This window comes from Cetorhinus maximus, chromosome 10 (assembly GCF_964194155.1).
Source record: "Cetorhinus maximus chromosome 10, sCetMax3.hap1.1, whole genome shotgun sequence".
NCBI classification, from domain to species: domain Eukaryota; kingdom Metazoa; phylum Chordata; class Chondrichthyes; order Lamniformes; family Cetorhinidae; genus Cetorhinus; species Cetorhinus maximus.
Window position 1 is genome coordinate 56,971,796 of NC_135888.1, and position 18,678 is coordinate 56,990,473.

General features: G+C 43.6%; 1 protein-coding gene across 3 annotated transcripts in view; it reads left to right on the top strand.

Annotated features, from left to right (window-relative positions):
* Positions 1 to 18,678, top strand: part of ppp2r2bb (protein phosphatase 2, regulatory subunit B, beta b) — a 582,393-nt gene that overhangs the window by 459,168 nt on the left and 104,547 nt on the right. For all 3 annotated transcript variants that reach the window (XM_078550517.1, XM_078550518.1, XM_078550519.1), the window contains 3 exons: positions 3,974 to 4,071; positions 13,844 to 14,009; positions 18,247 to 18,359. In XM_078550517.1, the coding sequence (XP_078406643.1) occupies positions 3,974 to 4,071; positions 13,844 to 14,009; positions 18,247 to 18,359 (377 nt within the window). The remainder of the gene's footprint in view (positions 1 to 3,973; positions 4,072 to 13,843; positions 14,010 to 18,246; positions 18,360 to 18,678) is intronic.

Genomic DNA, 18,678 nt, shown 5'->3' on the forward strand with positions numbered 1-18,678 from the left:
GATTAGTATGCAATGTCCTCAACTATCTCCCACATTGGGTATAACTGGTATAACTCCAGCCACTGGAGGATTTCTTCCTCAACCCTCATTGACCTCAACTTTGCTAGGTTTTTGGCACTATGTGCAGTCAAATGCTGTCTTGATGCCAAGGGCATTTATTCTCACCTCTCCTCCGGCAGTCGTGTCCAAGTCTGGATCAAGACATGTTTAGTGATCTGAAGCCAAGGGGTTCTTGTGGAATTGAACTGAATATAAGGAAAGGTGGGCAGGTTATTGGTGAGTAGGTTTTGTATTATTAATGGCTCCTTCCATCATTTTGCTAGTGATTGGGAGAAGATTGATATGTTGTAATTGACTTGGCCAGATTTGCCCTGCATTCTTGTGGATAAGAGATACCTGGGCAATTTTCTAGTGTCTGCTTGATGCAGGAGTTATGCTGTACTGGAATAGTTACAAATTCTGCGGCACAGGTCATCGACATCGCATCCACAATGTTGCCTTGTTCCTTGGCTTTCTTTGTGTCTAGTGCACTCAATTACTTAATGTCACATGGAGTGAACCAAATTGGCTAGGCGCTGGCATCTATGACGGTGAAGACTTCAAAAAAGAACGAGTGGGATTGTCCACTTGATACTTTTATCCGAAGATGCTTGAAAATACTTTAGCCGCAAACTGGGCTCGGCTGATGTTGAAGATAAGGATATTTATAGAGCCTCCTCCTACCATTTGCTTGATCTCCCACCACCATTCTCGATTGGATGTGGTAGTGCTTTTAATTGCGAACACATTTCCCTTCCCATTGGTTTTCTCTTTTTGCGTTTACCATAAAGGTAGCCCTGTGTTATAATTTTGCTAAGTTGGTACTTCATTCCAAAGTGCACTGGATGCTGATCCTGACATGGCCGTTTTTTCATGGAATCTGAGTTAGACTTCCAACTTGATGGCGATTCAGAAGCAAGTGGTGTGTTGGGCCAGGACATTGCAGATTACAGTGGTGTACAAGTCTGCTGTGAAGAGCCTGCAGTGTCTCATTGCTGCTGACTATTGGGCTGCTAGATCTGTCCCATTTAGCAGGGTGGTAATGCCACAGGACACAATTACTCCTGGGGGTAGAAGTTCACAGAAATTGAGTGCAATGGAACTGAGTATCAGATGCTGTGTATGACAGACAGCCAACCCAATACTGCCCATTTTCTGACACTGCCCATCTTGCGCCCATGCATGAGACCAGTTTCTACTCCTTTGTCTTCACAAGGACGTGTGGTGGTCATACTTCCCGCTACTTTCATGGGCAGACCAGTCTGTGATAGTAGGTTTGGGAAAAACCCTCCATTGTCTTCTCACTCCTGCTATGGGCACAGCTTTAGCAAATGAGCCACGGACGGGGTTACAAAAAAATAGTTTTCTCTCCTTGGTGGCTCATTGAATTGACAAGCTGTGAATGGCCCAGATGGTAAAAGATGAAATGAATAATAAAATGCACACATTCTATTAATATCCAGAAGAAACAAACACCCACACATGGCTCTGCAGTAACCATTGCGGTTCTGTTTAACTGTGGTGTTTTCTGGACTGAATTGCAGCAATAATTTAGTTGCTCCATAACTCTAGTGTGCAGAATGCGTTTCGGTAGATGTGTTGTAGCCCTTCAGTCAAGCTGTACAGGTAAGACTGGCAGTAGTTATATGGAAAACACATTGATATTTAAAGCTGTAAAATAGGGCGAAGGTTTAAGACCCCCATGGATAAAAGAAAGAATGAGATTAACCAGGAAGTGGTGATGAGTTAATGAGTTGAAGATTTTTGGAGGAAGGGGAAACAGAGCGATCCTGGGTACAGGCTAAATCAAAGTGGAGGAGAGTGATTTCAGAATGGGGAGAATATAGAGTGAAGGGATATTATACAAGATGGCGTGTTTATAGATTAAAGGGAAGAAGAGAAAAAAGTTCAAATCAGTTGAAGACTGAAGTTGCTACACATTAGTGGGAGTAATTTAACATATTGAATTATTCAGACTTCTATGGTCTGCTGATTTTCCAGATCTTACCAATGAGGATGTAATTTGTTACTTTAGATAACTGGCTGGCCATTTCACGAGTCATTGAGTCCATCTGAATTTGTAACCTGTGCAGCATTGCTGCAGAGCTCATCTTAATACCACATATTGTGGTACCCCTTCGAGCATGCTGTTGGAGAGAGGTCGCCAATGGGTACTGGAGTGTGGCACTGCCCTACATGTGCCCCGGTACTGCCCTTGATTTACAGTATGTTGTCAAATGCAAGGTTCCGGGGTAGCACATCAGCAACACAGAGCAAAAAGTCACGGTGCTAACCCCCACAACAGTGCTACTCAATGCAATTCTGCGCTGAAAACGTGGAGGATGCATTAAGCCAAGGCTGCTGTATCCACTTGAGTGAAAAGGCTGTGACACCAGCTCACAGTCTGAACAGGACAGTGTTGTTTCGAAGGGTGGTTACACAGCAGTGTTTGATAAAGTGGCACAGGAAAACTCCGAGTCTGAATTACAACGGGTAATTCTCATTTTAGAAAAACATCATGTATATATTTGTTTTTTCATTTCATGCTTTGCAAGCAATGTTTCCTCTAATTTTTCTTTGTTGTATGTGGTCTGTTTATTGTACTGCGCACGTGCATTCAAGATCGATGCACGGCCGTGTGCATGCACCTTATAGGGAGTGTTGGTTGTGCATGGCCTGTTCATTGCATTACGCTGTACATTCCCAATTGATTCGCTGTCACACACCCGCACAGCTTAGAGGGAACATTGCATGCAAATACCTATTTTTTGATGCAACTCTCCAACATCCAGTAGTGGAATGGGCAAGAAATAGCAGGCCGAGAGGAGAAGGCAAATTATCAGGATATCCTGTGGGAATCTATACCTCGTTTTTCCTAAAGGACTGTTCCTGGGTCTGGTTACCTCTTCTACCTGCAGCTGAGGTAATATGACGTAGAGGAATGGGTGCAATATGGACTGTTAATGATGCCTTTAAGATAATTAAAGAATATGATCAGGTAGATAGAGAGAAACTATTTCCTCTCTTGACGGAGTCCAGAACAAAGAGACATAGCGCTCCCGTTTGAGCTAGGCTGTTCAGGAGCGATTTGAGGAAGCTCATTTCCACACAAAGGGGAGCGGAAGTATGGAACTCTCTCAAGCTGTCAAGGCTCCGGGCGAATTGAAAATGTCAAAACTGAGATTGAAGGATCTTTAGCTTAGGTAAGAATGTTAAGGGTTATGAAACCAAGATGGGTCAGTGATACAGATCAGTCGTGAGCTAATTAAATAGAAGAACATACTTGAGAGGCTGAATGGCCTTCTCCTGTTCTGATATTCCTAATTGGAAAGCCACAGCTTCTTTCGGAGTGCAGCAAAATTGCTGCTTTTGGGCTGAGAAATAGTGACATGTCTTCAGTGTCAAAACCTAAAGCAGTATTCTGTAAAACTGCTGGACAGCACAATGCTCACAGATCACATTTGTTGATGAAGATCATTTTCGATGAAAATGACTGTTTAAGACAAGTGACACCACCTTCCAGCACTAAAACCATTTTTACATCACAAAGAGCCTGATGGCTGGGAATCAGCTGAAAACTGGAAGTTTCCTCTAAAAACAGCAATGGAAGTCCTAAATGAAGAGCTGAAACCAACACTGGTTTGGGTCTTTCATTTTTACCGATGTGGCGTGGGTTCCCTTTCCCTGCTCCCCTTTGTAGAGTGTTCTCACACCTCGCAACTGCTTTCAGGGCTTCTGCTAAATGACCAGCTGCTGGGAAGTGTGCAGGACAGTAGCCTGGGGAAGGTAAAGACCCAGCATGGAGAAGAGAGGAAATGAGCAAAACCTTATCTTTAACTGTGATTTTTGTGTGGAAGGGAGAAGTGTACTAGTCTGTTTCTTAAATGCAAACAAATTTGTTAACTTATTTTGTCCTTTTGCTTTTGTTTTCCAGCTGACATAATTTCTACAGTAGAATTCAACAACACTGGAGAATTGTTAGCGACAGGGGACAAGGGGGGTCGAGTTGTAATATTTCAGAGAGAGCAGGAGGTGAGTTACGCTGAAAAGCTAGCATGTCTGCTTTGTTCCTATTAGCCAGGATCCTGCTGATTCACAAGCCACGGTGTTATCAAACTTTAAAGCTTCCCAAGGAGTGATTTGGAAAATGTATTCCCCTATCTGACGAGCTACCTTTTTACCTCGGGCTTTTATGAGACTGCATCTTAATATCCTTTTCAACACTGACAGATCTGTTCCAGCTGTCAAACTGTGCTTGCTTTTCCTTCATAATGCATGGAAATGATTGCCTCTTATAGGATTTTTTTTTTTGCCATTTCAGCTTCCCTCCACTAGGGGCAGGATGAGGCGATCATCGTCTAAACTGGGTCAGAAGGTTGTGGGTTTTGAGTTCCACTGCAGGCACTTGAACACAATAATCTAGACTGACGCTTCGGTGCAGTACTTAAGGGAGTGCTACATTTTTGGAGGTGCCATTCTTTCAGATGAGACGTTAAACCAAAGCCCCTGTGCCCTCTCGGGTGGATTTAAATGATCCCATGATTTCAAAGAAGAGCAGGGGAGTTCTCATGCTATCCTGGCTAATATTTAACCCTGAACCCATAGATCCCACAATTTCTAAGAAGAGCAGTAGAGTTTTCCCACCATCCTGGCTAATATTTAACCTTGAACCCACAGATCCCACAATTTCTAAGAGCAGGAGAGTTTTCCCGCTATCCTGGCTAATATTTAACCCTGAGCCAACACCTAATTACAGAATATCTGGTCATTATCATATTGCTGTTTGTGAGACCTTGTTGTAGACAATTTGGCTAACTGTTACCAATTACAAATGACACCCTGTGTGACTGCGACCATGGTAAACTCTCTCTCTACATCCGCCTCACTCTGCCTGCAGCTTTTAATATGGTTGACCACACCAACCTCATTCAATGCCCCTCCAACATCATCCATCAGGTGGGACTGTACTCACCTGGTTCCATTCTTATATCTCCAGTTGTAGCAAAGGGATCACCTGCAATGGCTTCCCTTCCCACTCCCACACCGTTACCTCTGGCGTGCACTCCCCCCGTTTCTCCTCTGCATGTTGCCCCTCAGCAACAGCACCTGAAAGCACAGCATTAGTTTTCACATGTATGCTGATGACATCCAACTCTATCTCACCCCCACCCCTCTTGACTTATCCACTGTCTCTAAACTGTCAGACTGCTTGACCAACATCCAGTCCTAGATGACAGAAATTTCCTCCAATTAAAAAGTGCAAAATCCAAACCATTAACTACTGACTCCATCCCTCTCCCTGGCAGCTGTTCGAAAGTGAACCAGACCGTTCACAACCTTGTGTCATATTTCATCCCATGTTGAGCTTCCAACGACATACCTGGACCATCAGTAAGACCATTTATTTCCACTTCTGTAGCATTCCCTGGCTTCGTCCTTGCCTCAGCTCATCTGCTACCGGAAACCTCATCCATGCCTCTGTCGGTCCCAGACTTTATTATTCCAATGTATTCCTGGCTTGCCTCCTACAATGTACCCACTGCACACTTGAAGTTATTCAAAACTGCTGCTCGTATCCTAACTTGCACCAAGCTCCATTCACCCATCACCCTTATGCTCGCCGACCTACATTGGCTTGATTTTAAAATTCTGATCCTTTTTTGTCAAATCCCACCATGGCCTCACCCCCCCCTCCCTATCCCTAAACTCCTCCAGCCCTACAACCCTATCTGTTTTCCTCCAATTTTGGCCTCTTAAGCATCCCTGATTTTTATTGGTCCAGCATTATTGACCATGCCTTCAGCTGCTAAGGCCCTAAGCTCTGGTATTCCCTCCCAAAACCTCCCCCCCTCTTTACCGCTCTCTCCTTCTCTAAGACGTTCCTTAAAGCTTTGACCAAGCTTATGGTCATCTGCCCTAAAATTTCCTTATGTGGTTCAGTGTTGAATTTTTTTTGACAACATTGCTCTGAAGGGATGCTTTATTACATTAAAGGTACATGTTGTTATGTTTCTTACAAGGCAAGAGCGGCTCCTACTCCTTCAGGTACAGTGCCCTAAGAGGGCGTTGGTGAACATGGACTTCCATTAGATTGGTCCATGATTATGCTTGGCAAAGTACTGCAGTGGTTTGCCATTGCCTTCTGCAGTATGGCTGACCAGGAAACTCTCTTGCTCTTACCACCTGCCATCAGGCATTGGAAGGATTTACAGGCTGATAATTAACCTGCTTGGCCATGTTACAAACAAGACCTCTGTGGCCATCAAGTCCTGAAGTAAGACTTGAACCCGGAGCTGCTAGTCTAGAGGTATGGGCACCACCACTGTGCCACAAGAACTCCCACAACAGTGACTACAAATCAAAAAGTACTTCATTATTGTAAAACACTTTGGAACATCATGAAATTGTGAAAGACAAGATAGAAATACAAGTTCTTTCTTTTTTTAAATTTGTTTTCTAGCCAGTCCATAACAGTTGACCTAGATTGGCCTAGATCACTTGACTATTGAGTTAGTGCAGTAGTGATAGATCAAGCAAGTGACCCATTTGATCCTTGGACATGTGCTGAATTCATCCAGGCCTGCAGTTATGATGCTCAGATTGGAGGCCAAAACTAGGGGTCATAAACATAAGGTAGTCAGCAATCAATCCAATAGGGAATTCAGGAGAAACTTCTTCACTTAAAGTAGTTGGAATGACGAACTCACTGCCATAAGGGAGAGTGGAGGCGAATAGTAAGGATACATTTAAGGGGAAGTTGGATAAACACTGGGAGGGAGAAAGGAATAGAAGGAAAGGGTAGGGTTTAAAAGGAAAGAAATAAAAATTGACCTGGAAGTCAAAGAGTATAGTGGTTAGGGGAGGAAAGTGGAATTGAGGTCACAATCAGATCAGCCACAATCTTATTGAATGGCGGAGCAGGCTCAAGGGACCGAATGGCCTACTCCTGCTCCTAATTCGTAATTCATGTTTTATCACCACAGGCAATTGCAGCTGGAACAGGAGTGTGGACACAGTTAGCATTGAAAAGCCCATTAGGAACATATGGAAAAGAGAGACAAGCAAAGGCCTACTGCCTCCTGCAGACATGTCCACGTGTTATCAACCTGACTGCCAATAATGCAATTTACTTAGATGGGCAAATAAAAAAAAAACCCTAGACCAATTTAGGAAAAATTTGTCTTTGTTTTTCTCCAACCCCTGCAGGCAATCAAGCAAGCTCCAAGACACTACCACATCTGATGCATTTAGCATTGCTAGTCCCGTTGACCTTCAGTAAACCAAGATATCTGCCAATAGAACTCGCCCAACTCACTTTTGAGTTACCAATTTTATTAATCCCTAAGAATAAAAAGTAGGGTTAATAAATATAAGATAAATTTGATTGGGAATTCGGGAGAAATTTCCTTATCCAGAAAGTGAGTAGAATGCAGAGCTTGCTACCATTTAGAATAGTTGAGGTGAACATATTATAAGTATTATAGCATAGAGGCATTTAAGGAAAAGCTAGATAAGCACATGAGGGTACAAGGAATAGAAGGATATATTGATAGGGTGTGATTTAGCGGGTAAGAGGAGGCTAATGTGGAGCATAAGAAACATAAGAAATAGGAACAGGAGCAGACCATTCGTACCCTTGAGACTGCTCCGCCATTCAATAAGATCATAGCTGGTCTATTTGTGTTTCGAATTCCACATTCACATCTACTCCTAATAACCTTTGATTCCCTTGCCTAACAAGAATCTGTCTACCTCTGCTTTAAAGATATTCAATGACCCCGTCTCCACCACCTTCTGAGGCAGAGAATTCCAAAGTTGCACAACTCTCTCTGAGAGAAAAAATAAACACCAGCATAGACCAGTTGGGTTCAAAGACATGTGTTCTGTGTTGTAAATTCTATGTAATTCTACTAAACGTCAGACAATTCCTGTAAATTGGCATCTTTATTGAATGCTTTATGCAGTTGAAAACCCCGCTCAAAATCGTGAGCCCAGTGATGCGAGGTACCAGTATTATTGGCCTTGTTTGCCCTCAGTACACTTGCATTTCAAGTTAAGATGAATTAAACGAGATTGTACCAATGTGACGTGAAGCACAGGAGCAGGCCTTGATTTCTTCCTTCTGTATGGATTTGAATTAAAGGACTGAAACCCCTCTGGCCGCCAGGAAAGATTCAGAGTAGGTTAGTACAAACTGCTGGGCATCGCTGCCAAAGCTGGCATTTATTGCTCATCCGTAGTTGCCCTTGAGACAATGGTGGTGGGCTCCCTTCTTGAACTGTGCATTCCATGTGCTGAAGGGGCTCCCACAATACTGTTAGGCAGGGTGTTCCAGGATTTCAACCCAGTGACAGTGACAGAATGGCGATAATGTTTCCAATTTGGCATCGTATGTAACTTGGAATGGGAAAACGGAGAGGATGGTATTTCCATCCATCTGCGGTCTTTCTCCTTCTAAGTGTGAAGGTCTCAAGGTGGGGCTGAGAAGAGGGTAGGGTGGTTGGTGGTAAAGTTTCCACACTCAGACAATCTTTCTTAGGGGCATCTTTCATCAGTTTTAGCCAGAGACAAAAAGAAATGTGCTCTGAATGCTCACGGAGTTCCTTAAATGTTAAATGTTAACAGACTGGTTTTCCTCAGTGCTGATTTAAAAAATGCAAATTACAATTTTTATCCTCAACATGTGTCAGCCGAGGCTCACTTGGCAGCACTCTGACCTCTGACTCACAGGGTTCTGGGGTCAAGTCCCGCTCCAGCACTTGAGTGCAAAAATCAAGGCTGACGCTGCACTGTTGGAGGTCTTTTGGATGAGACGTTAAACCTGCCTGCTCGGGTGAATTGTTAAGATCCCATAATTCTGTTTTGAAGAACAGGAGAGTTATCCTCAGTGTCTTGGCTAATATTTATTCCTTAATCAACATCACAGATTATCTGGTCATTATTACATTGCTGTTAGCGGGATTTTGCTGAGCACAAATTGGCTGCTGCATTTCCTACATTATAACAGCGATTACACTTCAAAAAGTACTTTATTTGCTGTAAAGCACTTTGAGACGACTGGTGGTCATGAAAAGTGCTATGTAAATGCAAGTCTTTCTCTTTCCTTCCAATGTGCCATTTTTATTTTCTCCCCATGCCTCTTGTTTCATGAGGGCTCTGATTCCTGTTGGGTTCCACAGATGCCGGCATAGGACTGGCCTGGAATTGAAGATCAATCCCCAGGACATTGCTCTGCGCAACCCTAGGGAAAAGTTATCAGGGTATTTATTTTTTTTTAAATTTTTTTTGTCTTTTTCTTTGAACATTCCTCTTCACCAGATATAAAAATATTGAAAATAGGATAAAAAAGATTGGTTGACAGTCCAGCGTTATCCAGTTGGGTAATGAATCTTTTTGCTTTCCAATTGGTGTGGGAAAGCAGTGCGTCACAAGGATGGATGTGTTGGCCGACTGATGGCTGATGCGTAGGGGCAAGCCATGTGGCGAAACCTCCAGGAATGCATTTAGTCGCAGTTGGCAACCCTATGCCGGAAGCCCCTCCGCCCGTCCTTGTCTTTTTAAATGATCCTAGACGGAGAGCTTCAGCAGCTTTAGCCACCGAATGGACGTTCACCCACTTCCAGGGGGGGTCATCAGGAGCAGGAACCCTTGTGCTTTTCCCTGTCCAAGCCCAGGAATGCCTAAGAAACTTGAACTATGACCAAGCTGGGATCACAGATTGGGACTTTCTCCTTCTGTTTGAATGAGTATTGCAGTGGGCATGCATTTATGCGGTGAGTCACAGAGAGCTGAGGGCCAATTTGGAAGCACAATTGGCCCCAGTGAGACCTTAATGTAAAGAAACCAAGGAAAAGAATGAGCGCCATTGGCTGGAACCAGGGCCTGCTGACTTTTTATCATTTGCTCTGTGAAGTCTGACTGTATCATTCCTTGGTCTTTGACTTGTATTCACTGACTTCCCAGCTGCCAATGGTCAAATCAGAAAAAAACCCCTAGGATCTTGTGTCACTATCAATCAGCTCACAACACACACTAATCCCTGTCCTGGAGTTCCAGTCTCCGCACTAGAAAGCAGCGGTGTCAATGTCAGTATCTAAAAAATCGAAACTAAATCACACAACACTGCTCTCCTATGGTGTGTTTCTGCAAGCTTTCAAATTGGGGTATTGTCAAGAGGGTTGATCAGCCTAATAAAGGGAAGAAACTGATTACTGATCCCACTGATAACCACATGTACTTGTACAAATTGAATCTTGTTTCTCCCTCCACCCTGCGCTGATTCATGCTGAGCTAAAGTTCCTTAAGCACCAGCAGCTCAACTGATCCTTCTTCAACTTGCAAAGAACTTGCATTTTGTTATTTCATGGGATGCAGGTGTCACTGGCAAGGCCAGCATTTGAAGCCCATCCCTAATTGCCCTTGACCCTAGTGGATAGCCCATTTCAGAGGATAGTTAAAAGTTAATCTGGAGTCATATGGAGGCCAGACCAGGTAAGGATGGCAGATTTCCTTCTTGAAAGAACATTAATAAACGAGATGGATTTTTACAACAATCAGTGATAGTTTCATGGTGACCTTTACTGAATTCCAAATTTATTAATTGAAGTTAAATTCCACCAGCTGCCCTGGTGAGATTTGAACCTGTGTCCCCAGAGCATTAGCCTGGGCCTCTAGATTACTAATCCAGTGATATTACTAGTACACCACTGTCTCCCCCCATATTTGTACAGCGCCTTTCATGACCTCAGGAAATTCTTTACAGCCAATGGTGTACTTCAGAAGTGTAAGTCACTTGTGATGCAGGAAATGCAGTAGCCAACTTGTGGGGCACAGCTAGATCCCACAAACAGGCGATAATGAGCAGGCAATCTGTTTTAGTGTTAGTTGAGGGATTAATATTGGCCAGGATACTTGGGAAAACTCCCCAGCTGCTCTTCAATTACAGGGCCTCAGCTTAATGTCACATCTGCAAAGCAGCATCTCTGACTGCGCAATGCTCCATCAGTACTCTGAGCACTGCAGTGTCAGCCTAGATTTTGCGCTCCAGTCTCTAGAGGAGGACTTTAACCCATAACCTTCTGACTCAGATGTGAGAGTGCTACCCACTGAGCTAGGCAGTGAATGTCAACTGGCTGTTAAACCAACCATTGCAGTCCAGCCCATTCCAGGCCACACAAGCATAATTTCCAGGGCAAGTCCTCAAATACTGAACATGACGTGGAATCCTGCCTCCTCAGACTACACAGCTAGCATTCGTTTTGTAGCATTGTACCAAAGTGGATTGGGTTTGGCGAAGGTATGAAAGTATGTGCCATCTCATAGCTGATGAGGAAACTGATTTGAGATGAGAGCTGTCGGAAGGCATTAGGTACTCTGGGGTTTGGAAATACGTGTTTGTTTACCCAGAGTTCAGTGCCCACCACAGCTGGGCTGCTGCTGAAGCTCTGTAAGCACAAACTTTCAATGGGGACTGGTACATGTCCATTCTGTGGTTGATTGTACACTTACATAGGAACAGGAGTAGGCCATTCAGCCCCTTGAGTCTGTTCCGCCATTCAATTCAATCATGGTTGATCTTACCTCAACTGCATTCCAACCTTCGATCCATATATCTTGATATTGTTACAATGAGGTGAGGACAGGTAGGATTTCTTTTCCCACTCTGTTTGACTGCAACCGTTTTTTTAAAAAAAGGATATGCTTGCCAATTCAATGAGTGTTTAACCGTTTGTGTGCTGTGACGGTAAAAGATGCACACAGACAAGTTTCCTTAAGTTTTTAAAAAGAAAAGAGAATAGTGTTTATTGTACTTAATACCCGGTCAAAAATAAAATAATAAAAATGCTCCGATTTTCATGCACTTATGCACTCGAGGGCTCTTCACTCACTTTCTCTACACCCTCTCTCACACATTCTCTCTCTCACACCTGCAAGTTCCCTTCCAAGCCAAACACCATTCTGATTTGTAACTACGTTGCTGTTCCTTCACTGTCACTGGGTCAAAATCCTGGAACTCCCTCCCTAACAGCACTGTGGGTGTACCTACACCACATGGACTGCAGCGATTCAAGAAGGCAGCTCACCACCACCTTCTCAAGGGCAAGGAATGGGCAATAAATGCTGGCCTAGCCCGAGCTGCTGACATCTCATGAAAGAATTAAAAGAAGGAGCCATTAGAAAATGGAAAGCTGCAGTACAGGTAGCTATGGGGAGCCTGCCTCCTGAAAAGGTACTTAGAGACAGGACAACGGCATGCAAATAACCCAACGACGCATGTTATTCTAAATTTCCACCCTCCCCCCGGGTTCCAAAGCCACCTTTGCAAGGTTGGGAAATTTTAGCCCATTATCTTTATATGAGAAGCACTAATCAATCATTTTCACCTCTTTTTGCTTCTTAGTAGGTTTACCAATTGTTGTAATCCAGCTTGATTAAAGGTTTATACCCATAGGCGTGGATATTACAACTGTCTAAAGCTCTCTACTGAAAATACCAATATTTTCCTGGTGCGCTAATACAGTTCATTTAATGGTTCCGATTATTGCTAATTCTAGATTGCAGGCGACAGACCATTAAATCTATACCTTTAGGGGTCAGGACCATGTATTGACCAGCCTTCCAGGCATTCCCGATCTGAGAATTGTGTTCAAGGGCAACCTTAATTTTCTTTCCAATTTTGAAAGTGTGTGTTTATATGAGGATTGAGCACAAACATAATTGAATGATTCAGTCTAGTCCCAGCATTGTACAGCTCAAAAGTTGTGGATGTAAGGTGGGTGGGGCAGGTTGAGATGAAGAGGAGGTTTGTTAGTGAGTTCAGATCACAAGATACAATACAGTACCTAAAACACTAGGGACAGGAGCATGTGAACATTAGGATTGTCCCAAAGGAAAGCAGCTCTGTGCCATTGCCTAAGATACAATCTTGTGAAACTCTATTGCATTTTGTCTTCAGTACCCAATGATATAGTCAATGTGTAAAGGTGCAGTGACATCACAGGTGGCTCTCAAACTGGTAAATTGGGCATTTGAAGTTCTAATGCCCTCATATTCAGTATTTTGTCCTTTAGGAGGTAGATTGAGTTCTTCCGTTGACAACATGTTCCCACTGTCTCCATTTTAAAGACGATTATTCTAAACTAGGGTGCACCACACAGCATGTCCCCAGACTTGACCAGGGTGGTTGGCGTCAGGATCAATGGCGCCCGTGGCATTCTGTTCCAGCCTGAGCCCTTACTTTCCTTTTCACACTTCTGCTGAAAGCATCAAAAGAAAACCTGGAGGAAAATAAGCTTGACCATGCTAGGACTGTAGTGCTGTAAACTGGACCTCTGTGGTTCTGTCACTGCCGCCTTCCCACAATTCACCCGGACCTACAGAAACCACAATTGTTACAAGGGGGACGGCCTTCAGGAAACGGATTGTTCTGACATTTCTAAATTTGTTCAGATAAGAATCATATTGCAGACAATCATCATATCCCTTGTGAGTCGCTTTAATGGTGATGAAGGTAATGGTTGCGCTTGACACTGCGCTCCATAAATTAATTCCTTGTGAGAAGCTCTTTGAGCTATGTTGATGTGATGCTGTACATTGCAGCCCTTTTATTATGACATGCGGCTGTTCTAACCATAATTTTGAAAGAAGAAATCTCTGGGATTGTACTTTAAATCCCTGTGGTATTGAGAATGACTTTTTAGTCAAGCCAACAATGGACATTGATGTCTCTATCGTTCTGTGGTACTGTAGTAACAGAAATTCTGCAGGGCTTTATATTGTGTTTTCTTTTCCTTGTTTACCTCAGAGTAAAAACCAGTCTCATCGCAGAGGAGAATATAATGTTTACAGCACTTTCCAGAGCCATGAACCGGAGTTTGACTATCTGAAGAGTCTAGAGATTGAAGAGAAGATAAATAAAATCAGGTGGCTACCCCAGCAGAATGCAGCCTACTTCCTTCTCTCAACCAACGGTAGGTTAAAGGTAGATGCTGCTGTGATTTGAATGTAAAATGGCACAGCTGCGTTGGTCCTTTTCCAGCAGCATCCTTACTTTGACTGTAACAGATTTACAGTTTAACTCATGTTCACTTAGGAACCTAAGATTCGCATGGAGCAAGTAAAGATCATTCAGACATCAAGCTCACTCTTGCCACAGTCAACGAACATTAGGACCAGGAGTAAGCCCGCAGTCCCTCAGGCCAGCTCTGTGTCTCATTGCTGATCTGTACCTTAACTCTATTTACCTGCCTTAACTCCATAACCCTTTGATATCCTTACTCAACAATTGATCTCAGTCTTTAAGACTCCAGTTGACCTCTGGCATGCAGAGCTTTGTTGGGGAAAGAGTTCCTCATTTCCACTACTCTTTGTGTGGAAAAAGTGTTTTCCGATTTCCCCCCTGACTGGCCTGGCTCTGATTTGAAGATTATGCCCCCTCTTTCTTGATCGCCCCGCATCTGCTATCAGGGGAAGCTTTTTTTCTTTATTCTGTCAAAGGAAGGGGGCATCGCTGGCAAGGTCAGCATTTGTTGTCCATCCTTAATTGTCCTTGAACTGAGTAACTTACTAGGCCATTTCAAAGGGCAGTTAAGAGTCAGTCACATTGCTGTGGGCCTGGAGTCACGTGTAGACCACACTAGGTAAGGATGGCAGATTTCCTTCCCTAAAGGAACTTAAGTGAACCAAATGGGTTTTTACAACAATCAAAAATGATTTCATAAAAGCAAAATACTGCAGATGCTGGAAATCTGAAATAAAAACACTTTTTAACAATGATTTCATGGGGCAGGATTTTCCCCCGTTGAGGGTGAAGTTGAAGTGCGGACGTGCATAGGCGCGCCTCCGATCGCTGCCCCCAATCGGGGACGCAGCGCCATTTTACGTGGGCAGGCCAATTAAGGCCCGCCCAGCGTGACGTCCGCACAGAAGCATTATGCGCTCCCTGTGCGGGCGGGGGGAATCCCTAAACCTGAGAGTACGCTCTTTCGCACATGCGCGTGAAAGAGCGCACTCATCTCCCTGAGACTAAGTGCTGCCTCAGGGAGATTGGCTCTACTGTCAAAAAAATTAAAAATAGAAAACAAAAAATTCCCTGACATGTCCCCTCATGTGACACTGCCACATGAGTTGGGACATATCCATAATTTAAAAAAAAAAGTCAATAAAATTTTTAAAAACCTACATGAAACCTCATTCCGCCCGTGCATGAGGTTTCCTGCTTTTTCTAATTCCCACCAGGGCTCCTGGCCTGCCCACCAACCTTAAGGTTGGACGGGCAGGTCCATTAATTAGTTAAATGACGCTGTCAATGGCCTCAATTGGCCATTGACAGGTCGGCGGGCGCACAGCAGATTTTGCTGTGCCCCCGCCTACCTGAAAATTTAAATGGGGCGCGGTGACATCAGGAGTTCCGCCCGACGTCACCGCGTTTTGGCGATGGGAAAATCCTGCCCATGGTTACCCTTTCTGCATCTAACTTTTAATTCCAGATTTAATTGAATTTAAATTCCACTAGTGGGATTTGAACCCATGTCCCCAGAGGATTAGCCTGGGCCTTTGGATTACTAGTTCATTGATATTACCACTACGCCACCGTCTCCCCAGTGTCATCCCATCTCCAAGCATCTTTTCAGGAGGCAGTCTCCCCAGAGCTGCAGATACCTGTACTGCAGCTTTCTGTTTTCTAATGGCACCATCTCTGTCTAAGACAGCAAACATTGCCCATCCCTAATTGCCCTTGAGGAGGTGATGAGCTGCCACTCAAACAAATAATTTATCAATCTGTTCTAACATTTTAAACACGTCAACCCTGAGAGTGGAGTTTCCATTTCATGGGCTCAACTCTGTTCCCCCCACCCCAAGGTGCTGATAGAAGTCTGCAAACTCTAATCAAGCAATGCTGTAAACTATTTTTTATTCTTTCATGTGATGTAGTCATTGCTTGCCCTTGAACTGAGTAACTTGCTAGGCCATTTAAGAAAACAGTTAAGAATCAACCACATTACTGTAAATCTGGAGCCATGTGTAGGCCAGATTTCCTCCCCTAAAGGGCATTCGTGAACCAGATGGGTTTCACAGCAATCGACAATGTTTTCATGGTCACCATTACTGAGACCAGCTTTTAATTCCAGATATATTAATTGAATTTGAATTCCACCAGTGGGCTTAGAACTCATCTCCCCAGAGCATTAGCCTGGGCCTCTGGATTACTGGTCCAGTGACATTACCACCATGCCACCATCTCCTCTAATGCAGGGGTAACACATTTTCCCAATGGGAGGAAGGGCAGGGGAGAGAATAAGAAGGACATCCCTGGCCATGTAACCACACCTCCGCACAGTCAGTGATGGAGTAATATGGCAGAATACTGGTTTTCTGGTTTCCCCCTCAGCCTAGGATGGTGTCTTGGCATAAAGGGGTGGGGCCGAAGGAGGGAGAACCCTATTTTTGTGTGCAACAGAAACAAGGTGGAAAAGCACCTTGTTGATCACATGTTGATGGGTTGAGGGGAGGGCTGGAGTGGTGGAGGAGCTGCAATGAATCAAAGACCTGTTAATATTTAATAAATATTCTAACACAACTGGTTCTCTGATAACAATTAATTGAGAAGCTTCCATATTTCATTAAAGAGATATATTTGGAATATATATATATATATATATATATATATATATTTTTAATCATTCTAATCATCTACTGGATCATGCAGCTGTCCTGTGTGTTGCACAGAACCTTCAGTTAGAGAACCTCATTATAAGGATCATTTTTCACAGTATTAACAATTCATGGGCTCTCCAGCGGCTTCTGTTTTATGCAGTGTTTCTGGGAACAAAATGGGCTCGTCAGCATCACTATTCTTTGATATCAAATGGCTGCGAAAGATTAAGGTCACCTGAAGCTGGCGTTTAACACATCTAATATGGTGGGACAGGGAAATTAAAGCAGCCTGCCTTTTGTCCCTGTCCTGTTGTCAAGTTAGAATCTCAAAATCCTACAGCACTGAGGGCAGCCACTCAGCCCATCTTGCTTGTGCCAGCCCTTTGAAACAGCTCCCCTGCTCTCTTCACACAGTCCTGAAAGTTTTCCGTTTTCAATACGTACAATGTAAAACACATCAGGACCTGTCTTTTAATCTTCTATCTGTTAACCATCTGTAGTAGACATGAACTTCGTTTAGCAGCTCAAATTCTGAACTGGGTTTTGAATGTGCTAGTAGTGGAGCGACGGGGAGGTCTCTCAGTAGCCAGTGCCAGGGGCAGACTTACACCTGGGATTTCCTGATGTGCCGGGTTCATGCTGTTGGAATGTGGGCCACAGAACAGAGACTGAGCCAGCAGCACTCGTAACACAACCCACCTCCTCCTCAGTCTTTGTCCTTTGAAGTTTGGTGAGGAGGTGTGTCCCAGGGATAAAATAAGCTCAAAGAGGCAGTGAAATGAAAGAGCTTTCAGGGCTAGGATTAGGGAGCCTGGGGGATGTGGTTAATATAACCCTAGGCACTTTGGGTTCAGTCATAGCACAGTGATTCAAAATGTCCTGAGTGATCTAGTGATCTCTCTGGTGAGAATTTCCCTCTCTCACTGTGCAGTGGTATTGTAACTTATTGTAGCTCTCTTTTCTGGAGATTCCCAGCATGAAGCTAAAGTCATGTCATCAGGCTGTCTAAGTAGCCAATGACATTAAAGGATTTTCATAGACATCCAACCAGGAAACAAAAGGCAGTGAAATAAAAACTCTGGGAAAAAAAATTACATATAGCAAATTAAAGATTGGGACATGCACATGGGGTGAAGATGAAAGCCAAAATATTGTGAAAAAGTATTTGGTTGGCAACAGAAGGTGAAAAGCAGCGGAGAGGAGCTGAATGGATGATACCGTTCTTAGTGACAAAGTTCAAAAACTCGTTACAAAACTCTGTCCTTCTACTGTACTACCCAACTGCACATTTCTGTCCATATATCTTTCTGAATGGAAATGTGAGTGTAATGCAACCTAAAATGTACCAGGACTCATCTTGATGTGTGAGCCCTGTAGACATCTTCTAACTGGGGAAAAAAAAGGAAAAATGATACTGCATGTAAGGAATTATTCAAGAGTCGTAATCTGAATTAAATGGTTTTAACTCCTGAATTCGAAGGCCAGAATTTCACAGGGACAATTCAGTAAATCGTCTGTAGGATTAACTGAACTTCTTTTTTTTGGAAATAGATAAGACAGTTAAACTGTGGAAAATCAGCGAGCGGGACAAAAGGCCGGAAGGGTACAACTTGAAGGATGAAGATGGGAGAATCAAAGACCCCTCCACAATCACGACCCTGCGGGTAAAGTTATTCATTGAATTACACACTATGTTACAGATTACTGATGAATCAAGCAGAGAGATTAAATGTGCTTCATTTCTGACTGCAGGTTGAATAACCTTTCTACTGATTTGAGCCCCACTCTCATACAAGTGTTGTCTAATGTCTGGTGTGCTGCATTCAGTGCAGAAATGTGTGTGCATGAGAAAATGTTACAGGTTTTAAGATGAATCCTCTTGAAGCTGAATATGTCTAATGTAACCCTAGGTACCTTTGGTTCAGCCATAGGACAATGAGTCAGAGCGTCTTGAGTGATCTAGTGACTTCTCTGGCAAGGATT